General features: G+C 36.8%; 1 protein-coding gene across 1 annotated transcript in view; it reads left to right on the plus strand.

Moving 5' to 3' along the window:
• COL4A4 (collagen type IV alpha 4 chain) overlaps positions 1-27609 on the plus strand; it is a gene marked incomplete at both ends in the record, with an annotated part of 64450 nt that overhangs the window by 15883 nt on the left and 20958 nt on the right. The window contains 26 exons of the mRNA XM_084292227.1: positions 2614-2682; positions 2912-2947; positions 3740-3802; positions 4269-4304; positions 4487-4528; positions 5214-5294; positions 6427-6480; positions 7715-7774; positions 8489-8533; positions 9563-9616; positions 11721-11790; positions 13987-14091; positions 14690-14854; positions 15437-15529; positions 15870-16033; positions 18071-18143; positions 19441-19547; positions 19987-20170; positions 20952-21020; positions 22057-22161; positions 22656-22874; positions 23583-23744; positions 24381-24551; positions 25530-25673; positions 26357-26464; positions 26716-26894. Coding sequence (XP_084148353.1) covers positions 2614-2682; positions 2912-2947; positions 3740-3802; positions 4269-4304; positions 4487-4528; positions 5214-5294; positions 6427-6480; positions 7715-7774; positions 8489-8533; positions 9563-9616; positions 11721-11790; positions 13987-14091; positions 14690-14854; positions 15437-15529; positions 15870-16033; positions 18071-18143; positions 19441-19547; positions 19987-20170; positions 20952-21020; positions 22057-22161; positions 22656-22874; positions 23583-23744; positions 24381-24551; positions 25530-25673; positions 26357-26464; positions 26716-26894 — 2658 coding nt within the window. The remainder of the gene's footprint in view (positions 1-2613; positions 2683-2911; positions 2948-3739; positions 3803-4268; positions 4305-4486; positions 4529-5213; positions 5295-6426; positions 6481-7714; positions 7775-8488; positions 8534-9562; positions 9617-11720; positions 11791-13986; positions 14092-14689; positions 14855-15436; positions 15530-15869; positions 16034-18070; positions 18144-19440; positions 19548-19986; positions 20171-20951; positions 21021-22056; positions 22162-22655; positions 22875-23582; positions 23745-24380; positions 24552-25529; positions 25674-26356; positions 26465-26715; positions 26895-27609) is intronic.

The following is a 27609-nucleotide window of genomic DNA, read 5'->3' on the forward strand; positions in this document are numbered from 1 at the left end:
AATGAAGAATACTTGATGCCTTGGTGGATTAAGTTTGAGCTTGAATGTGAAATAAGTTCCTATAGCCTTTAAGTATATATGTCTAGCTTGAGAGTTAAATTCTACTTTGTTTCCCTGTTACTTAACCACACCAAAGCTAGTACCATTTTATGGAAGCAAAACTGAGAAGGAGTACCCTGAAAACATACCATTTATTACTGCTTGAAACTTCATGAAAGCCTTAATAGTAGGAACACACCTGAGATGAATTAGCAGTCAATCAGTGGAAGTTTCAACAAGTCCTGTAATACTTTAAGATTTTTTAGTGTTAGATCACAAAAATGTACTAGTAGGTCTCTTCCAAAATTATTCTCTTACAGTTTCACGTGTCTCTTTTTAGATATCTACTCACGATCACTCTGTGCACACCTAATCTTGCCTCGTTGTTTATCTGTATACATGGAGATAATTTCAGTTGAAATTGTCACTTTCGTATTGTTCACTTTTCCTGTTAAAATTGAAAGCATTTTAAAATTGTTTAAATAGATTAGCAGTGATTTTCTAATGAAGATAAAACACAGATTCATATCAGTAAGGGATATAACTTATTGTAGCTCCAGAGAAGTTTTGCTGAACAGATGTAGTCACCAGTTTTTGAGTTTTTGTGGAAACAATTTTTACTTGTCAGTAATTAATAATATGTCCTTAGTTGGTCTGAGTGCTTCCCTTTCTAAATAAAACAGTAAAAAGCAGTGCAATTTACATGAAAAGTTGAATGTGTTTAGTAGGAGTTAAATAAGATGCTGATTCAGACATATGCAAACAATGAGAGGGGGTGTGAAGACATTACCAAATTTTATCAATTAAAAAAAACACACAGTTCAAGTGTTGGACCTGTAGTAAATACTGTCAAACACACAATCTGATAAAAAACCTGCTAATAACCTCATTTTTTATACCTCTCAAGGTAACCCGTTACACTCCAAATGGTAAAATGGTTTCAGCTGTATTACATTTACCTGTGTTTTCCTACTTATGGCTTTCAAAATGGAGTTTTGCCTTTAATAATTAGACAAATGACATAAAAGAAAAATGAGACATGGGACAAACTGCAGCATAAACCCTCCCAGTTCCAGGAGCATGCTTTTTGTTAGGCCTAGAAAAGTATTTGCAACCTACAAAGAAAAGGAAACACAACAGGCATGTAGCCTTGGATATCCACACTAAAATCCAATGCAAATTAATTTGGCTATCCAGAAAAACAAGACATGGTAACCATATTTGCTTGAGTGCAAGAATGCTACTCCAACCTCAGTGTGGATTGCCTGTTTTTAAATCAATTTTCTTGCACCAAGTACCAACTTGACTATACATTACAGCTAATATTGTTATGTTACTTGTTATTTATAACATAATCTTGTATAATTTTATATAGCACTGTGTACATATTCCTCAGCTTTACTTCATTTACTTTACCAATAAATTAAAAAAATAGATTCATTTCTATTTGCAAGTTCTTACTTAAGTCAGTTAATAAACTGAATCTAATTAAGATTTTTTATTACACAAGAGATGACATGTAAAATAAGGAAAGACAAGCATAACTTCTGAGATGTTTAATGGGCTCCCTAGCAGCTGTTGTGTGACCTGTAAACATCATCCCATCTACTGTAGGTATATCCAGCTGCAGGCAGCTGTAACTCTTATTCTACCATTCTAGGGATAACTACTTTCCCTGTTTCATTCTGACTTCAGGATTTGAACAGCCAGTGGATAATATCAGGAAACCAGTAAAGTTTTAAAGTGGTTAAACTCCATGGAAAACAGTAACCCAGTTTATTGAAATCAATAGTTAAGTGGTTATGGGCTTCAGTTAAATTGTACCTGGTATGTCAGGATTTCAAAGGAGAAAATATCAGAAATAATGTCTTAATATATTTGTTCTTCAGATATATACGTATTATGCTGTTAACAGTCAATTGAACGTTACAGTTAAATTTTGAAAAAGTGGTCATCTGCTCTTGCTAACTCATACTGAGGTTTTGAGGGTGTTATGATACGCCAAGTTATACAAAGGACTTCACAGCAAGAACCACAAGAACTTTATTGTTAAAAATAAATATGACCTATAGGTGTGTGTGTGTGTGTGTCTGTGTGTATAATTTTTTTTTTGTAGACTGTGAAACATATTTGCTAATACGTGGAAATGTTGAATATTGTGCATGTAACACAGTCCATACTCCCAGCTTTTTAACTGTATGCAGAAACACACTAGATCCTTCTAAATCACAGCATGGACTTTTGGAGAAGGCAGTGTATGTAATACTTAAAGCCACTGACTCACTGGAAGAAAATATAATGTTGATATACTTCATTCTAAAGGCAAAATCTGTGAAAATTGTAGAATATTGAAGTAGCCAAGAGCTAAGGAGATACTCAGAGCAGGAGTCAGAATCTATGAGGAGTTGTTTTGCTCAGCTTTCCAGAAGAAAACTTCACATTTAAGGGTCTTGTAAGACAAAAGAGCTGCAACATGCTAAAACAGTTATGGTGGTTCTAGTGGATTACCTAGTGACATATGGACACCAGGAAAGTACAGCCTAACATAAAAGATTTTTTTTCTCTTCATTATAGGGAAATCCAGGGCAAAAAGGAGAAAAAGGAAATTCAGTGTTTGTATCACATTTTGGAAAAGGACCCCCAGTAAGTATCTGATTGTGAAAAAAAACATATCTTGTAGGAAAAAATGTATGGCAAATTTAATTGTGTGAGAACATTGTTTGTGAAGCTTGTTGCAAACACAAATTAAAAGCAAATATACAACTGGAACAGATAGATTGAAATCTTAAAAACTATAAAATTTAGAGAACTCCGATAACAATTTGAAGTCAACACTTGTGATACTTCCTTTGCTAAATGATTGTCATTACAGGGAGAGAGGGGTGATCCTGGACCCCCTGGCATTCCTGTAAGTACAGTTGGTGGATTCTATACATGCTTTTTGCCTTGAAGATCTTTCAAATTTTCCTTCTTAATAAAATAAAGCAATACCGGGGTTTCTCCTTGCCTGCCTTAAATAGCAAAATTCCAGAATAAAGTCTAACAAACATCGATCCCCTGTTGTCAGCCTCCACAACCAGTTCATGGTGGCTGCATTGTACCCACCTGCATTGTGGTTTGTGTGCAGGCAATCACTGTGCATCAAGCAGTTGTCACTCTTTATGTATTCAGTTTGCAAAACGTTTTTTCCTTGAAATTCAAGACTTCACAGGAGAGATGTAGAAATGTGACACCTTCTTCAGTGGTATCTGGTGGGTCTGCCAAGAAATATGTAGCACATGACCACATTTTTTTGCCATTAAAACATGTAAGAAGAAGAGTTTAACTTCATTGTTGAGCTCTTACAGACTTTCACTCGTTTGACTTTGGTTCCTCTTCTTATGCTTGTCAACAAAGTATGCACTGATGAGTTGTTTCAAATCCCCATACTATATGTAGCACAGTTACTAGCACAGTATTCTTTTAACTATTAATAATATATCATTGTATTGACATGTGCCTGTACAGTATTATCCAGAAACTGGTGCTGAGCTGCCCTAGTGACAGTGAGGTTTCAGGTATGGTACACCTTCAAGCAAGGAATACCTGGGTGGAGCACCACTAGTCCAAGTGATGCAGGCATTTTGGAGAAACTAGTTTTGTGAAGAAAATGGTAAACTCTTGGTATTTTCACCAACAGGCCTTTTGCCATCTTTTTCAGGGTCCTAGAGGGTCAAGAGGTACAACAGGCCCACCTGGATACCCAGGCCAACCAGGCTTGCCTGTAAGATCACCGTGGTTTTACAGCCTTGCATTTTCAGATTTGTGTAAATTCTTGTTTACATGTTTTAGAACTTGCCTTAGAGAGAATCAAAGCCTAGAGGTAATTTTTGAGGCAGCTGATAAAAAGAGAGATGTTTGCTGTACCTTACTGGTTTTGAAGTATAGCACATGTTGTTTCATTCCATGCCTGTGTTAACCTGAAGCATCCTGGCAGTCTGTGGTCATGGGGGAATGCTGCTAGTGTTCCCTCCTTATTTCCCATATTTCCCTTGTGAAACAGAAAAGTGGGGAGCCAGAGTTGAGCCCTCCTGAAAGCAGTGACTATGATAAGTAAATTGCACTTTGGGATAGGAACATCCCAAGAGGAAATTCTGCCTCTAGGTGATACTGGCAAGTAGAGGTAATTTTCAAAGCAAAGTTCTTTCTCTAAATCAGACATATTAACTTGTCTTCACTCTCTTTTAAAGGGTATTCCAGGTTACCCTGGTTTGCCAGGTGAACAGGTAGGCAATGACTTTTCCTGAAGTTCTTAGTGAACCAATAGATTAATTAATAGAGATATTTGAAATGTCCTTCATGGCTATTTGTTACCAAATTTTTCAGAAGAATTACTTGATTAAATTATCATGTCAACGTTTTCTAATTACTTTCAAACTATGCACTTCTTTTTTTCTTTGTCATCTAGGGAAATCCAGGTATTGGAGTAGATGGACAAAAGGGGGAGCCGGTAAGAAAAAAAATACTATTAAATATGTTATTACTATTGTAGAATTAGAAGTATACCCTAAGAACCGCAGTAATACCTTTGCAGTAATAGTGTCTGTACTAGGTCAGTTCCTGAATGTAATCTCTTGCTGTGTTCAGTAGCAGATGCCAGGGAAAGGGTGTAAGAAAAGAACAAGCACAATGTTTCCTCTCCCAGTCTCTCCCTGGTAGCATACCAAGGATTTACAGAATCAAAGTGGAATATTTGATTTTTCTTCTGTGAATGTTTCCAGTCACTTTTTAGAATTGGTGTAAGTTTCTAACTTGCACAAGGTGTTGGTCTGGAGCATGACAGACTGTATGTGCACACAAGATTAAACAACCATCCTGTAACCATCTCCACAGCAGACTCAGAGCAGGAGCCATGAGTACAGGGTTCTCATTTATTTCCTTACTTGTAACATTATCTTTAATGAGTGATGAGAATAGAATGGTTATTAAGATTGTGAGCCATACTTATCAGCGAAGACTGTGGAGAGGCTTACAGATCTCAGTACAAACCCTTCTCTACCTATAGGCATTAGTACAAGTATATGCTCCATAAGTACAAAAATGTGTAGTGCTGTAGTACAACAGAAAAACATGCTGAGTCTCACTGAAAGCTGCATGGAACAGAACATCTTTCTGTATACCTTTCACTTCCACAGGGCGATGTTGGACTTCCTGGACCACCTGGGTCACCATTGTTAGTTGGACCTCCTGGAGCTCAGCTGTTTAAAGGAGAAAAGGTGTTAATTGTCTTCACATTTAACCGTAATCAACTTGGCAAGTACAATCCTGTGATGTAATTTTTGTAAGGATGGCATAAACAGCCTGTCTTGATGAAAAAAGGAGCTACTGCCCTTGCTTTGGTTTTCATTACTTCGCATCATTAGTAAATCATATTTCAGGCAAATCTTTGCATTTCAAACAAAGATTATTACTTCAGTATTGAATCTCTTTTGTGGCTCTTCAGTAAGGCTTTTATTTTTCAGATCTTTGGCATATTCTCTTTGAGATTTATCTAGTGTAATGTTTTGAGCTGTCAACCTTAATCCTTCTAGGGTGCTCTGTTGATATGAAAATAAGGGTGATTTTGTTTATTTTTAATGCAAAATCCTTTTATTGTATTTCTTCAGTGATACACCTACTGTAGCTACAACTGTATACCTTAAAGCATTAGAATGCATGTTAAAAAAGGAATTGCAAATCTTGCGTTTTGGAGACCCCCGTGTTGTCGTCTCTGTGTTTCTCAAGTCTGATTTGCAGGAATACAGAAATGAAAATGTGAATTTCAACATTGCCAGCCCCACAGCCTCAACTCAGGGAGCTGATAGATTTCATGTACTGGATCTTAGGCTTTCATTATGGAAAGGGCTGCTATGTAGAGCTGTATGAGAAAGAAGGAAAGAAGCACAAGAATCTGTATAAACTCCACGTTACTGCTGAGTGTGACTTAGGACATTGTGCAACATGACGTGATGGTGACCATGTAATGCACCACATATCCCGTTCAGACTGGAGCTGTGTGCAAAGGCATAGATTTATATATGTGAAAACTTGCATCAAACTAGTAGAGCCACAGACAAAAAAGAACTACTCATACATGTCTGTAGGAACGAAGTCCCAATTAGCATGTCTCTGCAATTGAAAAGATACATCTATCTCAGTCCATAGTCATTGTGCTGGTTTGATAATGTGTTAACAAATAAAAATCAGTAACTAATTATTTTTCTTGTTTCCTTCTGCCTGGTACACCTAGGAGAACAGGCCCAGTAGCATTTTAATAGTTGTAATTCAGAACAGGACTTTAAAATGTTAAATGACACATAAGTATGTCCTCTGTAGTAACATATACAAAAACTTTTCCTGCATACACAGGGCCAAAAAGGACTACCCGGAATAACAGGATACCGAGGACCACGTGGACCCAAAGTAAGTAATGCAATTTTTTTTTTTCAATGATGCTGGTGAAGGCCTGTTATTTTTAAGTTAATATTTTAAAGCACGAGATCATAGAAGAAATGACAGCACTTAATCACCACCTATATCAGTGTGAAAGCAAAAATATTTCAAAACCCTTTCAAAATCATTTCAAAAACCTCTCCCAGTCTGTTTTATACCTACCTATCAGATGTTGCCTGGCTGTGAAAGGTCAGTGTTGTTTCCAGTTGGACTATTGACACAAGTGACTGGGACTGTGAAGAAAACAGAAGAATATATTATTTTTTCTCAAGGAGAGAAATTGAGAAGATATGTTTGTGTTCTTTATGGGGCATATGTCTCTTTCCCTAAGTTTGTAAGGGAAAGACTTTACCTTCAGATTCTGGGTGTCCTTGAGCGTAGACAAAGCAGAGACACCTGTCTGAAGAAAGAGTTGCTGTTTGTAGTCTCCTCTAGCTTTGCTTTTCTTTCTGTCAGTATAATTTGCTTAAATGCTGATATGCCACTAAGGAGTTCCTGAATGCTGAGCAGAAACAGTCACAGAAAGGATAGATTTGGAGGGGAGAAATCCACAGACAGGAAACTACCAGATCTCAGAAAAAAATAGAAGATAACAGAAGATAACAAAAGAATGAAGCTAGTTTATGTTACACACTTATTTAACTTCGTAGGCAGAACAGAAGAAGCAAGAAGTCTGAACATCACATTTCTGAGTTCAAAGTCTAGCACTTTTTCAGGAAGTCATTTTCCATCATAACCAGACTACTGTTACTTAGCACTGGAAAAGGAGACAAACCCCATCCTTTTATATAAGATTTACTTTGAAAAATGTGGGATTTATATGGTTGTTCTACTATTGTACAACCTACAGAGCTGTACTTGTTGGTAATTGTACACTTGTTAGTTACAAGCAGGAATTGAGGAATTGTGTGATGGTGCCCAAAAGGTGCCCACAGCCCCAAAAAATTCAAACTGCTGAAAGCACTTTAAGGTTGGAGAAGAGATCATGCAGGGTTCTTGAATAACGGAAGCTATGAAGACACTACTGTGGTAGTACTGTATGAACTAAGTCCCAATGGTTGACCCTAGCAAGCAAAACAAGATCCATTAATCTAATATATACATAAACAAATAAACATGCACTTAAAATAAATTTTATGCCTAAGCATAAAATTTTATGCTTAACCAAGCGGTTTGTTTAAACTGAGTGTTTTGAATGCTCCAGGGTATACTTGGGAGAGGAGAAAAGGGTGAAAAAGGCATTGCTGGATTCCCCGGATTGCGGGTAAGGAAGTTCCAGAATAAATTATTTTGCAAATTCACTATAATTCGATTCATAAAATATTTGTTGGTTTAAGTATGTATTTCCAAACAAGATTTTTCCTTTCTTTTCTTTTCTTTTCTTTTCTTTTCTTTTCTTTTCTTTTCTTTTCTTTTCTTTTCTTTTCTTTTCTTTTCTTTTCTTTTCTTTTCTTTTCTAATAATTTGTCATAATTTCTGTATAGAATATTTAGGAGTCCTGGGAGTCACCCTGTTCCACACTTAAACATAAGCTCATAGAGACTTTCCTTCCTTGGAAAGAAAGCAAATCTCTGCGGTTTTTCTTTAAATATTCAGTGCTGCATAAAGCTTCTCTAGAACAGCACAATACTAACACACTGCTTTAAATGTATTCTATACCTGCCAATGGCAGGTTTTTTACAGCAGCTTGTTCTTGATTTGCCTAACAGTACTCACATAGAGCAACATACCTATTACTATACTTACTGCGATGCGATAAAAATAAATGAAGACCTGTCTGGTTTACTCTGAGCTATAGTTCAAATTCATGACCATCTCTCATAAACTATTTGCAAAAACTTTGCAAGTGCTAGCTACTGGGAAATATTAACCCAGGTAATAATTGTCTGAGGAATATTAACTGCTTAGCAATTCTGCACAAGTGTAGTTTTGATTAAGTTTTTACCATTTTATCTTGGATTCTATTTACTTTTATCAGGGTAGTCCTGGTTCTTACGGACCTGCAGGCTTTCCTGGAATAAAGGTAAGAAGACAAAGCACAAGCAGCTCTCTGAACAGTAGCATCAGTGAGGTTTGATTTTCTATTGGTTTGTGCAGATATAGAATTTCCTCATACTTGATAGCTTGACAGCCTTATGTCCTTGTGTTACCTGTTGCCACAAAAGTTGTATGAACTGTGTCTTTGAATTTCTGCCACTCTTTGAAATTTGTATGGAATTGGCTAATGGGATATGAAGTTGTAAGCAGAAGGGAAAGCAGTGGGACATGCAGATATCACAATAGAAAAGGCACGCAGCATGGTACACTTGCCATGGTCACATTCTTTTTGTGATTTTGTGTTATACACATTTTTTTAATACTTCTGGCTCAAAAAAATCCAGTAGTAGTTATGAACTTAGAACATGGATTAAAGAATAACAGATGTACATACATAGATCTATGTCTCACCCTTTTTCCTCTTCCCTGTTCATTTCTAAATCTAATGAAGGTAATGATCATGCTATTCACAAAGCACATTAATGTACAGGTATTTGTGTGTAGAGTTATGTTCCAGATGACTTCTATCTGCAGAATTACATTTTACTCTGTTTTTTCTTTTTTTAAACCACTGACTACCTAAGGGGATGGATAAGTATATCATAAAAGATCATAAAAGGCCAGGAGGAACTGATAAGCAGCTGTTTCTCATGCAATAATATTTTAAGAGGATCATTCACCAGGCAGCAAGCCAGTTTCAGTTGTGTTAAACAGTCTGTTAAAGTCTCCTGGTATGTATTCCAAGTAGTTCTGTGCCCCAGCTACATTGAATCCACTGACAACTATCTAAATAACCTGGAGAAATACTTGTTTTTATTACTAATTTTTATGGAAAGGATTCTATGTAACTTGTCATCTCTCATACAAACCCAGTGAATTTCTCTGAAAAAAACAACTGTGGATGCAATTATAAGGTGACAGTCTCATTGTATGACTGTCTCATTGTCTTTTGTACAGTTAATTATATTAATGTTGCAACAGATTTACCAAATGGTACATATGTGATCCTTTACAGGGAGAAACAGGAACTGCTGGTTTTCCTGGGCAACCTGGCTATCCAGGCATAAAGGTAAAAAAAAAAAAACAAAAACACAAAACACAAGCATGCGCACACACACAGACACTCCCTTATATCAATGCTAATGATTCTTCCCAAATGTACCTGTTTATCAGATCCTTGCCTTTTCTACAGTCATAATTGCTTTTAAGATTTACTGTTTTCATTAGAGTCATGCTTACTCAGTACAGTGGTAGTAACCAGCAGTGTAAGTAAGCATTCGTGCTTGGTGTGTGGGAGGGTGGAAATTCCACTTTGTATACCATAAGGATTAGTAAATTCCATTTGCCAATAGTTACCCTTACCTGTACCAGTATGGAAAATCTAATCCATGAGTTGTACTCTGCAAGTTATTCATTGTTGAGTTGCATTCCCAAGAGTCGTATGGATACTTCCTTTACCATAGGTAGCCTGCTACTGTAGGTGATTTGGCCCATGAACTAGTATAATAATTGTCATCAAAGGAGGTGGAAAAATTTGAGTCAGATGGGCTTGTTTGCATGACTTACCAAAGTCTCTTTGCATGCATTCATCCTGCCCTCATAAATAGCTTTTTCAAGGTGGTTACCAGAGTAGAAACTGCACTCCTTCACACTGGCTTTGTTTAAACATTTATTGCTTTTGCTCACATAGATGACGCTGGCATTTTATAATGGATGCTGCTTTCTATTAGGGGCTAGAAGTATCAGTGTCATGTCTGGGGAGCTAAGGAGTAAAAGAGAAGAACATTCTTCTGAAAAGCATGCTTAATCCAATTCCAGAAGATCCAGATGCCAGTCTAGTGATATTTCACATTAAAAATTCTTTGAATTCTTTTCTGAAGGCTGCAAAAGGGAGATGATCAGTCATATTCTGTTTTTCAAAAATCACCAAGACCAGACACTGTCGACCTTGGCTTGAAAATTCTTCAGTTCTTTCTTATCTTACGCTAGTGTTAAACATACAAATCATAAAAGACTTGGGCCATATGCATCTATTCCACAAATCTTTTTTAGTTTTATCATCATTACATTAATTTTTAAAATCTCAAAATATTTAAGTTCATCAGAGGAGGAAAAATATTAGGTTTATTTTTTTATTTCCTGCTACACAGAAGACTCTCCTATAATCATTAGGGAAGACAAGTTTACATTATTAATTAAAATAGAGAGTACACAATTATGTTACTTCATTCAGCAAGATACAGTCAAAGGGAAAAGGCCATTCAAAAGCTAAAGATTAAGGGGCCAGCAATCAGTGGCAGCTCCGGTACTGTTTAAATGTCATAGAAATATCAATTTTAAAAAGGGAAACCCCATCAAGAGGCATGTACTCCTTGTTTTTACTAGTGTAAAGATAGGCATCCAGTTTTGCAGTCTCAGTTCTCCTTGTCTGTGTCCTAAAAGGCCCTGAACTCCAACCCGAGGAATGCTACATAACTATGCAGTTCCCAGATTCACATTCTTGTTTCCTCTGTTCCCATTTGCTGAAGAGAGCAGGGTTGATTCCTAATCTACACCAAAGCAAAAAGTCTAATACAATTTGCCACATAAAAGACTTCCCTAAAGTTCACTTCACTTGCAATTCTAAATATCAGAATCCAAGCTAATTTAGAAATCCTCCAAGCAAAAGTGATTTTCCTTGCTATTAGTAGGCACTTTTATGTTTCCCTAACGCAGATGATTTCAATTTATTATAAGAATTTTGAGTATCTCTTATCATTGATATCTGTCAAACTGAAATTTGTTTTCTTAATCCTCATGTGTTATCGCAGAAGTAACTTCCAAATTCTTGTATGGAATTCTAAGGCAAATAATTGCAACTTGGTTGCTAATTTGAGACATCTCATTGGTACCGGTACTGATTTGGTACTGATTTTACTGTAATCGACTCAGCTTTAAAATACGTGAAAGAAATCAGATGCAACAGTTGCAAGTTCTGAAAACCCAAACAGATATTTACATATAGTTACATTATTAAGTCACAGTTATTCTGAAAGATCATTATTTTAAGTCTTGCCCAGGTGATATGAATAGGTCACATCCCTGTATACCCCATCATTTTGGAATTTTTAGTTGCATGCTAAGGCATTGCATATTTGTATCTATCAGTGAAATCTACTGTTGGATTCTTACAGGGGGATCCTGGAGAAAAAGGGCCCCCAGGTCCTCCTGGAGCTGTTGGAACTCCATTGCTTCCCATGAAAGGTTAAAGCTAATTTTAACTACTCTTTCTGCTGTGTGAAGTGTGTACGACCTATTTTGCTAAGGTGTTTTTAGAAAGTGATCATTAGGAACAAGATACTAAAACATTATACTTCTGGTGGCCACATTCTGAGTTTGTGTCTCACTGATCTTACTGGAACTACATTAAACATACATGTTTCAGATTAAATGTTCACTTGAAAGATCTTTATGCACAGTCACAGCTAGGTCCAGACTATCCCTTGTTATTGGACCTAGGCATATTTAGGAAACAGCTCTGAAAAATAAGCCTGTGCTGGGTAATGGATGGTAAATAAAACAATCAGACTTCATATTGTAATTTAGAAATCCTGATTTCAGAATTGCCACAACACACAGATTTTAGATAGCAATTAAACCTCTCATTGCACAGCAGGGATGAAATCCTGGTTCTTAAGTTTGTGGTAAGCTAATTCAGACAGGATTTCATCACTGAGGTCCACTGCTTTTAATAGCCGTGTTAACTCAAGTTCCAGGCTATTATCATTCTATGTCAGTGTTTCACTGAGTACTGCAAACATAAAAAATGAAAGATTTCAGAATTTCATAAGCCATTATTTCCCCCTCTATTCCCTGAACATGCTGTTTTGTTTTGTTTTCCCCTGAAGAAATCTAATCTGGGCAGATGGAGATAAATCACTTTTTATCTAAAATTTCTTGAGCTAAATAGTACATTTGTGGTAGTGTGAGATGATCTGCTCAAACTTACCTCTAGATTTTCTGAACAGACAAAGCATGTGTTCAGTGGTTGTACATCCAGAACTACCAAAGTATTTGGAAAGTGCTGATCTTGCTGTGACGTTACCTAATCTGAACATGTACTGAGGTCCTAGAGGTCCTAGAAGCATTCAGTTTACATTCCTTATATAAAAAGGCACAGGTAAATCATGGTTGCCTGCAAAAAAAGATTGATCATCATATATTAATTCTACCTTAGTATCGCATTATCACTCATTAATTCAGTCTATAACTTTAATGCTTTAGAATAGACATTTCTGAGCATTGTTTGCCTGGCTGTGCCTGAGAGCTGCAACTGTGTCTGTTGGTACCATCAATAAACACCTCTTGGTGTTTATTTCATGTATATTTATCGAAGGGAACATATGTACCCTCTCTTCCTTCCTCCCTCAACTTTCTGTCATCTTTTCCCACAGAATACCTGTCGGTCTCACTGCCTTCCTACCAAAACCTCAGGCATTTGTTTTATATCCTATCTCCCTTATCCGTATCTTTATTATCTAATTGGTGATAATGTGTGGAAGTTCTTACTTCTTACACAGCAGGAGGCAGTGGGGAGCAGCCAAGCATGCTGCCTTTAAGGGATTTGTTTTGGCATCTCACAGTTAGGGAACTGTATTGTAGGAACATTTTAACAAAGAATTTCCCATAAATTGCATTTCTAGTGCAGGAAATGCTGATAGTAGCCTAATCAAAAATCAATTAAAATTGTTTCCCATTGGCTTCTGAGGGTTTCCAGCTCATGTGGCAAAAGATTTAAGCCCATGCTTAATTTTAATATCTCAAGTAACATTTAAAGTTAATCATGTGCATGCTGCATGAGTAGATACTGAAATACTCTTACATTCTTAAGAGAAAATGTCCTTTTGCAGAGCTGTTTGACAACAGAATTAGTTCCAATATTTCACTTTTCCAGTTTAATGAAACCCTTTATATCTGATTTAAATTTTCTTTATCACTCAATAATAACAAAAATGTATTTACTATAGAAATTTTGAAGATACACTTTTAAAAATTTGGATAACTTCAAGTAGGATGATCCTGAAATGACCTTCTGTGAACACTGTCAGATATGCATCCAATGTGCATTTATTTTAATTCCTACATGTGTTTATTTTGGGCAAACACTACTCTCAGTATTCTGAAATATATACCATGAAGATACTACTACTGAGTGACAAAGTTTTAAAACTGTGTCTGTGAAATGGGCAGGAATGCATAGAAAAGCAACCAAATCCTCCTACCTTAAAATTTGTCACACATTTAAAACTGTTTCATAAAGCCAAAAAAAAAAAAAAAAAAAAGGTCACTGTATTTTACTTTTATGTAGTTTCTGAATTATAATTTCAGTTGCAGTCTAATTTAGATATAAACTGTCAATTGCATACATTGTTCAATTCACATTTTTAAAATTCTGTGTAGGTCCACAAGGAGATCCTGGATTTCCAGGTCCTGCTGGTGATGTGGGGTCAGTTGGGCCATCTGGTCCTGCAGGCGCACTGGGGAGACCAGGAGATGATGGAGCAAGTAAGAGATTTGGGGGATAAAACATGAACTATATACCAGTAGGAGATAAGACAGCCAAAATAAAATTATTTTTTCTTGTTTCATGTAAGTCACCAACAGTAAGGATTAGGGCTCTGCAAACAGTTCACTAAAAATACTAACTCAGCACTTGCTAGTAGCCAAAAAGGAACTAAAATATTCCAAATAAACCTTAGGAATTACTAGAAAAGGAACAAAAAACAAAGCAGAATGCTGCTATGCACTGTAAATCTATGGTATGCCTGTATCTGGAGTGTTGTGCTCAAAATTTTGTTCCCCATCACAAAAAGATACTAAGAGGAGTGATGTGGCTGACTTTGCTCTGTATAAGAAACAACTACATTAATTGGGATGTCTGGAAAGGAGATAATGGGGAGGAGAAGGGGCACTTGTATGTACAAAGCAGAAAGCACTTTTTTCCTGGGAATCCTGAAATATCTGAAGACTTAGATTTAAGTCCTTATTATACAGAAGCTCTTCTGCATGGCAGTTCTGAATGGTCTGTAGTTTTGTTCTTGACACCTGGTATTAATCCTTACTGTGAAGTTGTTTGGGCCCTATATCATTACTTTCTTTACAGGTCTGCCTGGCCTGCCAGGACTAAGTGGGGCACCAGGACCTCAAGGTTTTCATGGTGATCCTGGTTTGCCAGGAACAGGTGAACCACTTCCAGGAAGACCTGGATATCCTGGACCACCAGGACTACCGGGACAGCCAGGAAGGCAAGGGTTACCTGGACTACCTAGTATGTGCAACAGCAATTTATTCCATGAAAATATCATTCTACATATTAAGGTTAGGGTTAAGGTTAGGTTAGCAAACCCATTGCTTTTGTTGGTTCTACAAACAAAGTGAGAATTGCCTTTTGACAGATATATCAAATTTTATATGTGATATAGAAAACATGTGTTTCCCATTCACTGTCAATCACCAAGATACCAAGATTTTCATTTTTTTCTGGCAAGTTTAAACCCACAAAATAACATATGTGAAAAAAGTCCTTAAATACATATCACCTGAAGTTAAAAACATAGTACACTGGGGAGGAAACCCAAATCAGCATCCTTTATAAAAGAAACGAGCTGTAAAATTCTGCAGCAGAAAAATGAAGAAATAGTAGCAATGAAAAAACACTTGTGTCAACATCAACTCTAGCCAGACTGACTCTTGTAGTATGATCTGTAAGCAACAACGTGTAAAGCATTTCTTAAGATCTCTAGATTTTTTCACACGAGAATAACAAGGTAAGAGAGAGGAGAACACATGACCTAAGCTTTGGAAAAAGTCAACCTGATTTATAGTAGCTGTACAATTTGTTTTTTCAAAGGTGTAATTTGTACTGACAGAGGGATCCCTGGGGAACCTGGAGCAAAAGGTCAGATAGGCCTTCCAGGAAGAAAAGGTGAAAAAGGAGAAAAAGGTAGGTATGTATGCCTGGCTAGCAATAATTTGAATATGTGACCTTTGTCAGATCAGCACCTCAGGCCTATATTTGCAAGCAGAAGTTTATGGTAGCTTGTAGGATCAGGACCATCAAAATGTATAGTTAAATGTCTGTTCACATTGCAGCAGCTTCTAAATCAGCAGTCATATCATACAACACTTACTCAGCACTGTGAAAAAGTACTGATACGTTTCACTCCTTTGAAGGCCATAATGAGATAAAATAGTTTGTGCACTATACATACAGAAAAGAAAAAGGGAAGTATTTTTTATGTATTGTTCAACTGTTTCAATGTAATTTTAATACATTTACATAGGAAACCAAGGACTCTGCTCATGTAGTGCTGGTCCTCCTGGTCCCCGTGGTGTACAAGGACCTCCGGGTACTCAAGGAAAGAAAGGACAAATGGGTTACCCTGGAAGACACGGAGAAAAGGGTGATCCAGGCTTATCTGGTGCAATGGGATCACCAGGGCTCCCTGTGAGTAGTTCGTATGAGCTTCAGTAAATAAGTAACATCAACTGGTCATGCACAGAGGAGGCGTTTAAGATGAGTGGTGGAGGAACTGACTTGGAAAATCATGTAAAAGTTTTATCTACTTTTGCTTATTACAGTCTTGTGGGAGGATGCACTTACTAGCTTTTGTCAGATTGTGGCAGTGGGAAGAGTTTTATGCTGGGGGACAGAATCCTGTGCTGTGTAGATGGGGTCGTCAGGAGGTTTAGGAAAGATTGTGTTTGTTAATCCTGTTTTGTTTTTGACTTGTTTTTACTTTTGTTTTCAAATACCTATTTTTTTCTTGAAAGCAATGCACAAATTCCTCCACAGGAGATGATTTTTCAGTGAGTTCAAATGAAAGTGTTTCCAACAAAATGTTATCGAGACAAAGAATTGCATGGTGTCTTCCAATCGAGATGTATTTTAAGTCAACAACTATGTCTCTCTGTTATGCATGTGTACAAACCTTAGATTTTATTCTGGCATTTCAAGTCATTTTCTTTATTCTTTTTTTTTCTCTTTTTCTTTTTCCTTTTTTTTTTTTTATCAATTTAATTGAAATGCTTAATTTATTTGATGAGGTGGTCTGAACAAAATACAGTCTTCACTCCCAAAGAGCCTAAAAGGCAGTGCTACAGTTTTAGTTTAGTTTATCCTTTTACTGTTCTGTATTACTTTATAATCTCCCAATTTTAGTCACTACTCAGTCAAAGTTTGTTCTTCATATGGATCAGCTGCTATAGGCAATGCCTTTATAACACATGTATTAGCAATGAAGCTGGAAGTGGAATCAAGATTTTGCCCTTCATTTAATAATCCTTAGAAGGAAAACTTACTATGAATACAAAGACTTTTAATTTGCTTGAATAGCTTCCTAGCAATATAATAATTTCATTTCAAGTTCCTCAAGAAAAGAAACTGAAGTAACTTTTAGGTGGTAAAGATTTTGTGTACTAAATCATTTGACATCAGCATATAATGTTCATTTTTCCATTCTAGTGTTAACAAATCTGACATGCAGTTTTTCATGAAAAAACATACGTTTTTAAAAATGTCCATCTAAGATGCTGCATAGCAAAGTGATGCCAAGTAGAGATTTTTTTTTTAATAGTTCCTTGTGTGCAACTGCTTTTTTTTGGGGGGGGTTGGTGGGAGGGCAAGGGGGAGGGAGTTGTTTGGGTTTTTTAGATGGCAGAACTCTTTTTCATACGTTTAGAGGAATGGCTAAATAATAACCCATTTTTACAACCTCAGTGGCCTTTTACTTGTGTGAACTAAACAAGGTAAAATGTATTTACCCACATATCCTGTTGCACAACTGGACTCTCACAGCAAGGTGATACGCAATCCAGACTGTTTGGAGAGCTGAGGGCACAAATCAGCATAAGAGTGAAGAAAAGCATTTTTTCCATTCTCTAAACCTGGCAAGTAATAGACTATTCTGACAACACCAAGTACTAAACTAAATGCAGATGATATTTTATACTGGCAGTGTTGTGGGCTTTCACTTAGCAAAAAAGCAGCACTTAACCAACTGCCATGTTCCGTAGCAGGAGGGCAGCCTCATCCAGCAGTCACAACACTCCAGAGAGATTTCCTTCTTCTGTAGCCTTGGTGAATCATGGGTCAAAATCTGCAGTGGGAAGTTTATGAATTGTTAATTGTTTGCATCTTAATATTCTTGCATTTTCAGTCACAGCTGAATGAGGCCATGGACCCAATTCTTCCGGCATTACTTGGTTTCACACAGTTGCATCTGTTTGCATTTGGTGGCAGTCAGACTGAAAATGTCAGGTGCCATTCCCACAACTCTTTATAGATATCAAAAGAGATAAAACAGTGAGTTTTTTGCTTTGTTGGCTTGTTACCTTAATTAGTCTGGTTTGGGAAACAATGCAAGAGCAAGAGACAACTAATTTTCCCCTCAATTAATTCCCGTACTGCTTCTTTTCTGGAGATTAAATGACTTTTTTTTTTTTTTTTTTTTTTGGTGGTGGTGCTGGTGTTGTCAATGGTAAGGGGACACCTGGTTCTGCTGGACAACATGGTGAAAAAGGAGAAAAGGGTGACCTAGGAAGAGTTAGAATAAAAGGTAAATACATTTTTTATCCTTTATCCTTTTTGTTTCCTACACAGTGCCTTATATAGTGTGAGACAGACACATTCATCTGCTCTTTAAGTCATTAATTTAGCAAGTTACTGAAACCTAGAGGTCACATATAACCAAGACTGCTTGCTTGATACGATCTCTCATTTTCTTGCTTGATACGATCTCTCATTTTCTTTTTGCTCAACACAAGGTCAACACAATTTTTTGTGCTTTTTACTTAATAGTTGAGCCATAAACTAGTTGTAACAGATTGATATTAATGCTAACAAATGACTTTGTATCATTCGACGGATAATCAGAGTTTTACAGAGGTCTGTGTAGCAAAGACTAAGCAGAATACAATCACTGTGAAAGTATGAAGAAATATTATCATATAAAAAGGCACCTCCTGAAGTGTCATATGTCAGTATCCCAGCTGTTATTTCCACTTAAACAACCAAAATTCTTGGGAAAAACTCACAATCTCAGTGGCCGTTTGAATTCCTACTCCTCTTTCTGAAAAATTGCTTTTGAGCAGGCATTGAAAAGAAACAATAGGCCACCAGTTGCACAACTGAAATTCTTGTAACTAAATAGATCAAAAACTCTCCACAGTTATGGTTATAATTTGCAAAACCAAAAGAGAAAGAGCACAACAAATTACAGTAATCTGATGGGAAAGCTAAGTTACAAATGCTACATTAATTATTGAAACAAAAAAAAGTCTGTCTTATTGTTTGTGAAAAGTTAGTTTAGCTTTGGATGCCTGTGTTTATTTACAGGCATTGGAGAAGGGCAAAACATTTGCTGTTTATTTATAAAGAATTTCTTGACACAGCAAAATGAATTTTTGGGTTAGAATAGTACTATTGTCCTTTATGCAAAAATTACATTTTAATAAATATCAGTCCAAGAGAAATCTGGAGGGAAAAGAAAGAAAAAAATAAAACAATTAAAACCTTTTAGGAATATTTGTGCATACTGATTTCACTGAAATTAAGGATCAAACTCTGACTGATTTCAATAGCACAATGTTTTCACTCTGTATATAACACGAACAGAAGCCACGTTCTTCCAATGCCTGTAAACACATCTTTTACAGAGACCAAGTTGTTCCATGAGGTGTCCAACTACGTACTGCCTTCCTAAGCCTAAATTACCTCATTTAGGAAACCAGAATTCAAGAACTGAAAATTGCCATACAGATCCAGATATGATGAATGATTACCCTGTGTTTATTTAAGCAGAAAATAAATAAGAAAACATGCTGTAAATATTATACCTTTTCAATTGTTTTAAGGAATAAAAGGTGAAAGAGGTTCTACTGGGGTTCCAGGATTTCCAGGCCAAAGAGGTAATGATGGCAGAGATGGGGATTTAGGATTGCCTGGGGAGAAAGGAGCTGAGGTACGTTTGACTTTCTCAAGATTTTTATTTTTTTTTTTATATCAGTTAGTACAGTGTCTTAAGAAAGGCTAGCTCTTAATGAAAACTGTCATCGTATTCCAAATTTGTAGCAGATTAATCAGTTTCAACATTTTCTGTTAGCCTAGATCAAAAATCATAGTATCCATTGAAAAAAAAGATTTTCTTGGAAATACTACTGTTTATTTTGTTATTTCTAGACAACTTCTGCATATACTGTGTCAATATTATGGGATCAGGAAGAAACAAAATCTGCCCTCTGTTCCTATTGCCTTTGAATATTTAAAACTAATAACGTCACCCATATAGTTACATGAAGACCAGAGTTTCTCCAGTTAATTTTCTAATGTGGCTTTTGATAATCAAAGAGAGGAAAGGAATCAGGTCATGCTATTTCTTATTAACAGTTTATTACTTTTAGGGTGATTCTGGAATACCAGTGCCAGGTGATAAAGGAATCCCTGGAGTCCCAGGACTCCCTGGAGTAAAAGGACCAATAGGATTGCCAGGTTTGGGGATTCCTGGCCCTCCTGGAGGCAGAGGTAGCCCTGGAGACTTTGGTGATACTGGTAGCGTTGGGCCACCTGGTCTAAAGGGTCAGAAAGGTAATTTTGAATATTTACTTTAAAAGCCAAGCAATGAAAAAACATGTTTGATAGCACCCATTACAGCTTCATATGTATTCTATACAGTGTTATTCATTTATAGTAAAAATCAGTTTTGGCAAGCTCAGTGGTCCCATGAAGCATGGCTACTGAAAGGTACAAAACTGTCAGCATTTAGCAGCGCACACTGGTGACTATATGAATCTCAAGGGGCCTTGAACCTGCATTGTGTTACTTGCACACTACCAGAGGAATTAATTGCTGGAGTGAAGACTACTCCTGTGTATAAGGATTTGCAGGGCAATGCTTTTTTGCTGAAGGAGCAGGAAAAGACAACTAATACTTAAGGCATGGTCTTTTTGTTTGTTTGTTTACAAAAATTCCCTACCAAAGAAAGATATTTTCACTGATAGTCAATACGTATAAATCAGAAACGTGCATAGAACTGAGAAAATACCATTTCTTTTTTTTTTTTTTTAACAGACTCTATTGTAAAGACAAATTTCTGCCAACACAGACACAAAAAGTCTTTGTCTTTATAGAATGCAACTGTATTACATCAACTTGAGCCATTACCAAAATTCTGTATAAAATAAGTGGCAAGAGAAATACATTTTAAGATTCTCATCAAACCTTAAATAATGTGGAAATAACTATAGACGTAAACAGACCTTTCTCTTTACATATCTGGCTGGTTATTTCCACAGAAATATTATAGTAAATGTTCAGACTATTTATTCTAAAATCAAATAGACCTATTTCTTTGTCCCTCTTGCTTCAGGTGAGACTGTCTGTATTGTATCACCATCCCCTGGAAACCCAGGTCCCCCAGGTTTTAAAGGTGTTCAAGGTATGTTTACAAATGAGGGAATTTTTGTTTTTATTCAAAACAGAGTTTTAATTGCTAATTAAAAAAGAAGCTATACTAAAAAGGTACACTAAGCATTCTGTTTTTTCAACAGATAGATGTCTCAAAATGTAAAACAGCAAATGCACAGGAATTTAATAATCTTTTAGAACCAAGAGCTAGACAGCTGCAATTTGCGTGATCAAAATGTGTGCAGATTGCCTCCATAGAAATGGCTACATGATGGTATGATAAGGAGGAAAAAAGGGTGTGCCTGGCAAAAGATATGGCAAGTCTGTAATTTCTAAGATAATATTGTACATGGCAAGTTGCAAGTGAGCCCTAAAATCTCAATACTTACTACTTCCCTTGTTCAACTTAACTTAAATTCAAAGAACTCATTCAGAAACGGTCCAGATATTGCTTTGATCACCTCTGAAACATGTGAAATACCACAGAAAATCATGATCAGAACAAATGGATTTTCAAGTTGTCCCTTCAATGTGGTATTACACAGCTCCTCGATATCAGTATTGTGAGTGGTAGCTAAATTCCATACAGACATGAGAGAACAGAGATTAGTGTATTGAGTTCAACTGCATGATTCCAGAAGCAGATAGCACAGAAGAATGTGATTTGACAACTGTAATTTTGTCAAATTACTAGGTTACTAATTTTGCAAATTTGTAAATTTACAAATTACTAGGTTACTAATATCTGACAAATTACCAGTAATTTGTCAATAACTAGGTTGCTATCCTCTAACATTAAAATGTTACAGATGTTTTTTTCCTAATTTACTCTGGTGATTTGCAGTCTGCTGTTTATGGATAAGGGTACAACTCCATTTAGAAAAAACAGCAGCCATAGATTTGGTTGTGACTTGGGTGTTGGATCTTGTCTAAAATGATAGAAGTGTATGAATTTACTTGTCTTCAGAGTACATGAATCTGCAGGGAATAAAGATGAAATGTTGTTTCCTTAGGTCACAAATTTTAGAGCTCTGTTGGGTTTTGACTTCTTTTCTTTCTGTTTCCAGGACCAAAGGGTTTAAAAGGACTGCCTGGTCGTCCTGGACCAAATGGCTTTGATGGGCAAAAAGGCCAGCGAGGCAGACCAGGAGCTGGAATCCCTGGGCCAGAAGGTGAATTTGCTTTTCTCAGTCCAGGGGACATGCTGGTCAAGCTGTAATGCATATATACAGGGTAAAGTAGCTACTGTGGTGGAATAGAATTATATTTCAACCAAACCTAATAGAAGAACAATCTTTACCAGCGTCTGTCGTTTCTTCTAGCAGGTACTGCAGTGACCTGAAGTTCATTGTATAGGGAGGAAATAAATTTGGTGTTATAAATTTTCACAGAAAACTGAGAGTAACTAGTATAATTTTAATAAAGGAATTGAACAAAAATGACAACACACAAGATAGATGCTGCCCTAGAAAAAATCACAGTCACTTCCCACAGGAATAATTATCTTCTTCTTTCTTCACGTATTATTAGCTGTAAATGAAAAGTCTGAAATTTTCTGTATAATATTTTTCTTTGCGAACTGATAATGTAATTCTAGTTAAATTTGCATTTTAATATTCCACAGTTTTTGAAAAAAAAAAAAAAACTTTTGATATCATACCAACAGGCTTCCGAGGCAAAGCTGGTGATCCTGGTGAGGAAGGTGAAAGAGGATCCACCATTAATGGTAAAAATGGTGCTCCAGGTCCACCTGGCCCAGATGGTCAGAAAGGTGTTCCAGGTGATACTACATATGGTCCTCCAGGAATCCCAGGCAATAGGGGACTGCCAGGACCACCTGGTGCACAAGGAGCAAGGGGTGATCCAGGCATTCCTGGGCTTCAAGGTACAAAAAATTTTATGAAGCATTTCTACATAGTCAAAGGAGAAAGTCTGAGTGAGGTTACTGGTGATAACATTTAAACCTACTCTTGTCTGCATCCTGTCTGCATAATGGTGACTATGTAGGGTATTGGATATTTTTACATTCACATTGTCACAGTTAAGGTTGATCAGCCACTGAGGAGATCTGAACTGCAGGAGGAGGAAGATGCCTTTCCCCAGTCTGTGCAGTAACAGCGTAGCTTCCTATTGTTACTGCTGTTACTTTCTGCTTACAGGCCATCTGTGCTTAGGGTCTCTTACTTTGGTCTACAGACACAAAGATAGTCCCTGCCTCAAATTGCTTACTCAAATCTAGAAAGACAGGCTAAAGGTGGGAGAACATGCAGGGAAAGAGAGGTGAAATTCTTTGCCCAGAATTATGCAATATAATCCTGAACAATATTATATTGTACAATATAAGCCCTCCTCACCTATAGGTTAGAGCTGAATAATTGTTCTTTAAAGAAGGAAGCTCTCCACAACAGCCAATTCTAAATTGCAAAAAAGATCAGTTTTCACAAAGTATGTAAAAGTTGTAGGATAAGTGAGATATTCCAATTACTGAACATATAATTTCAAAATTGGAGTTAGGAATTCTGAATGATAGTGAGAAGTTTAAGGGGAAGATTTTACAATGTTTTTTTTTGTTTGTTTGTTTGTTTGTTTCCAGGGCAGCCCGGTACTCCAGGATTTCCAGGTGCTAAAGGTTTTAGAGGCCCAGAAGGCAATATAGGAGCACCAGGCTGTCCAGGCTTCCCTGGTCCACTGTGTGACATGGGATTACCAGGGCCACCAGGACTCAGAGGTGTCATAGGCCTGCCAGGCCCTCAAGGTACATAGCATCCCTCACAGGTCTAAGCTTTGCATGTCTTTTCTAGCAGATTTAACCATGTGGTTTTTGTGGCTAGTATGACAAATACTTCCATGGGGGTTGCTCATTAGTAGAGGTGTATTTTGTACATTTCCTATAACTTGGGGAATGTATAATATGTTCAACTCAGATTTCTTCCAACTCTCCATCCCTTCCCATAAATACTGATCCTTAACGGACCAAATCATAATGTGTTTACTGTAAAGTAATAAAGAGAAGAGTTAATTAGCTTGTACTCTGTTGTCCTGTGTAACTTAATTGAATTCCTGGCATTGCTGTGATAATTTTATCTTCCTTATTCTTAAGCTGAAATGCTACTTCAGAAGAGTTAGTAGACATGTATATTAAAAGTACTTAGCAATGAAAAGTTGGGATTTTTCACAGGGAACTTCTACTGATACATCTCCGACTAAAGAAATATAAGAAAACAAAATATTCCAAAGGAAAATCTAGACAGAGGCAGGACTTAACGTGGTGGCAAAGTTTCCAAGTAATTTTGCTATGTTTGATGATATTTATCACTTTCTACTTTTTAGATACAATTGCTGAATCCTTTTCCAATGTTTATATACATAGAATAAAAACTGTTCTTTTCAGGCTTACCAGGCTTTAAGGGTCAGAAGGGAGATAGGGGCCTAGCTGGGCCACCTGGAATCAAAGGTCTCAAGGGCTCTCCTGGCTCACGGGGCCCCCCAGGTCCTCCAGGCTCCCGAGGACTTCCAGGACTTCCAGGTAATAACGGACCACCTGGCTTCCCAGGACAAACAGGTATGTTAAACATCCCGCAAAACATCTCGTCTGTAGCATCTCTTGTACAGGGAGCTATTTTTAGTTTTTAAAGCTAGGAAATACTTTGCACTCTCCTCCCTTTCCAGCTTCTAGAATAAGATCCTGCAGCAAGGCAGAATCAGGAACAATAGAATCCTTTGTTCTTTCTCTTACAATAAAAGCAAAGGGATGGAAAGAGGTTGATACACCTTGATGCATGCTGGTGCACTGGTTGTTTTACAACACTGACACTTTTCAGTGTATTATTTACTAACTATTTGTAATAGTTTGTTGTTATAAGAGCAAGATACTTTTTATTACCTGCAGGCTATTTCCTTTACTGATGCAGTCTGTAATTGTATTCTGTATCTAGAATGTATGCTGATGAGTAAGTGAAGAAATGGATTCACATTATGTCTAGTACTTCTGAAAATGTGAGAAATTGTGCCACAAAACTTAAAAAAGCACTTAGATATGAAAATAACATTGGAAGTGGGCATTTACATTCATTTTAGATCATATGTCCTTTACCATTCACAGGAAAATGGCTGGTCCAAAAGTTGAGGTGCACTAAGGCTGGAGTAACCTAGTTAGCTGGGTGTAGATTACAGGGTTTGCTTAGATTTAAACTAAGGCTAAATGTTACTGAAAATTAAAAGAAAGGGAAAAAACATAAAACTTCCAACCTGCAGCATCAATTATCTTGAGAGTTAGCTGCTTTAGTAATAAGAATAGCGTTAATTTATGGGGGAGAGGGCGTAGTACAGGAGGAGGAGATGTTTGCTTCAAGGCAATCTAGATTTCAAGACAAGTTTGACCTTGGCATGAAGCCATGCTTCAAGTATTGGCTCTCTAGCTATGATGATTTCCTTACGAGTCCTTGTAAGCCTCCTACCTTTTGCTTTATACTCTTCTTTAGAATTTGACAGCAACAGCATAGCAGACTGAGTGTGTCAATAAAGCATTTAATATTATCAGGAAGCAAAGGGATCCAAGGACCCCAAGGATTCCTAGGACTCCCAGGAACACAAGGCCCAATGGGAATCTCTGGTGTTAAAGGTGAAGAAGGAAAAATGGGTCCATCTGGGCCTAGTGGAGAATGTGGGGATATTGGAATGAAAGGTTTGTAAAAATCTGCTTCACTCTGTACTTTTATTTATTTCTATGATTAGTTTTGTTAAGACTATGTTTGGTATAGATTTACATTTTCTGCTTGGTATAAGTGTATATTCACTTGTTTTCAGAGATACTAAATCCAGCTCTTGTCCTTTATGAATGCATAACGAAAACGAAAGAAAAATTAATGGCATAGAGATCAGTGGATACATTTACTACTGTAAATCAAAACACACATAAGAATCACTCATTCAAACAAACCCTGAATTTTGTCCTGTACATATGAGAAACCAGATTTTTAAAGTTTTCTGTCATATTGTCTGTGTTCAATCTATCTAAAACATACAAGAAGTCATATTTATGAACATTAGTATGGAAAAGAGAATAACCATTTCCAAGGTGTATTCAGTCACGGACAATACAGTGTAGACTGGAAAGTAAAATTGCTAACTTCCTTATTCCAGACAACCAGGAAGTAATTCTGATTTAATATCAGCTGAGTTACTCCTGAATTAACTAAAAAGCAAGCAAAAGAAAATGAATTTTGCTAGCAGTGAGTCTTCTCAAACAACTGGTATCTGTATTAGTATTTCAAGGCTTCCTCTGGTAGAGAAGTCCTCAGTAAAAATTAATTTTCAGGATGTGTCATTTATAAGGATTTACTTACATTCCATATGTTTGGTTCAAAGGTGAAAGAGGACCTCCAGGAGACAGTGGCTCCATTAACATTCGGCTTGAGAAAGGACAAAAGGGAGAGCCAGGCTTTCCTGGTGAGAATGGATTTAGAGGTGAAAGAGGTACGTTCATAAAATAAAGCTGTGCACACACACATTCATCTGATTTCATAATAAATGGTGTGTTTGGATTGATAGCTGCAGTAATATCCAGCTACCTTATTGTGTTTATAGATTCTTAAGGTAGCAAACTAGTTTCTTTGAGCAATTACTAAGGCAATACATGAAGTGTGAAAGCATAGCCATATTCAAGATAAGGGTCAAATAATTGTTTGACCATATTGGTCATTATCTTGTTCTGCAATTACCTTCAGGTGAAAAAGGCAATATAGGTTTCAGAGGTGCCCCAGGATTTCCAGGGAAGAATGGTGTCCCAGGACTGCCAGGTGACCATGGTGACACTGGACTGATGGGGTTTCCAGGATTACGGGGTTTCCCAGGACCAAAGGGCTTCAAAGGAATGACAGGATTCCAAGGACAACCAGGTGACCAGGTAAATTGAAAGTAACAGTGCCACAGAAATTACAGTTACATCTTTACCAACTCCAAGAAATACGATGGATGCCTGTATTGTACTTACCCAATAGATGCTCCTCCTGAGAGGAGACTGTCGATGCTTCAATTACATTTTGGCAGAAGCTATAGTCAGGGTCAACAAAGGGCCTCTCTCCCAGCAGCATGTTGTGATTTTGTTATGCTGCCACTTGGTGGAAGTTCAGGCTATACTTCACTAATTAGAACAGCACAAGACTGAAGTTAATATGGCTTCTTCTTCATATCATGCTATGAGGAGCTGCCAAACCAACAGACAAGGAAAAAAAAAAAAAAAAGACCTGTGCCCATACAGACAGCTTGCACCAAACAGAAACCAGAGAAGCCATATAGCTCCAGAATGAATATACAAAAACACATGTCCCATATGGGTATGAGGTTACATTCTTCACTAGCTTCTGCATTAGGTAGATAGGCAATGAGATTACATGAAACAAATCACAGTTCATTTTTGGTGCAGGGACATATCTTTGCTTAGCTTGTTCTGTGTTATATTTCTTTGAAGAAAGAATCTTCTTTGCTGATCATAGGTCATTATTTAAAAGAAAAATAGAGAAATCTTTACATTTTTACTGTAACATCACAACATATTTCTCATTAATATTTATAGTAAAATTGGGGGTAAAACTCAGTAATATTTGGTATGCTGTTGTGGT

This window comes from Netta rufina (assembly GCF_964035555.1).
Source record: "Netta rufina genome assembly, chromosome: 9".
Classification (NCBI taxonomy): domain Eukaryota; kingdom Metazoa; phylum Chordata; class Aves; order Anseriformes; family Anatidae; genus Netta; species Netta rufina.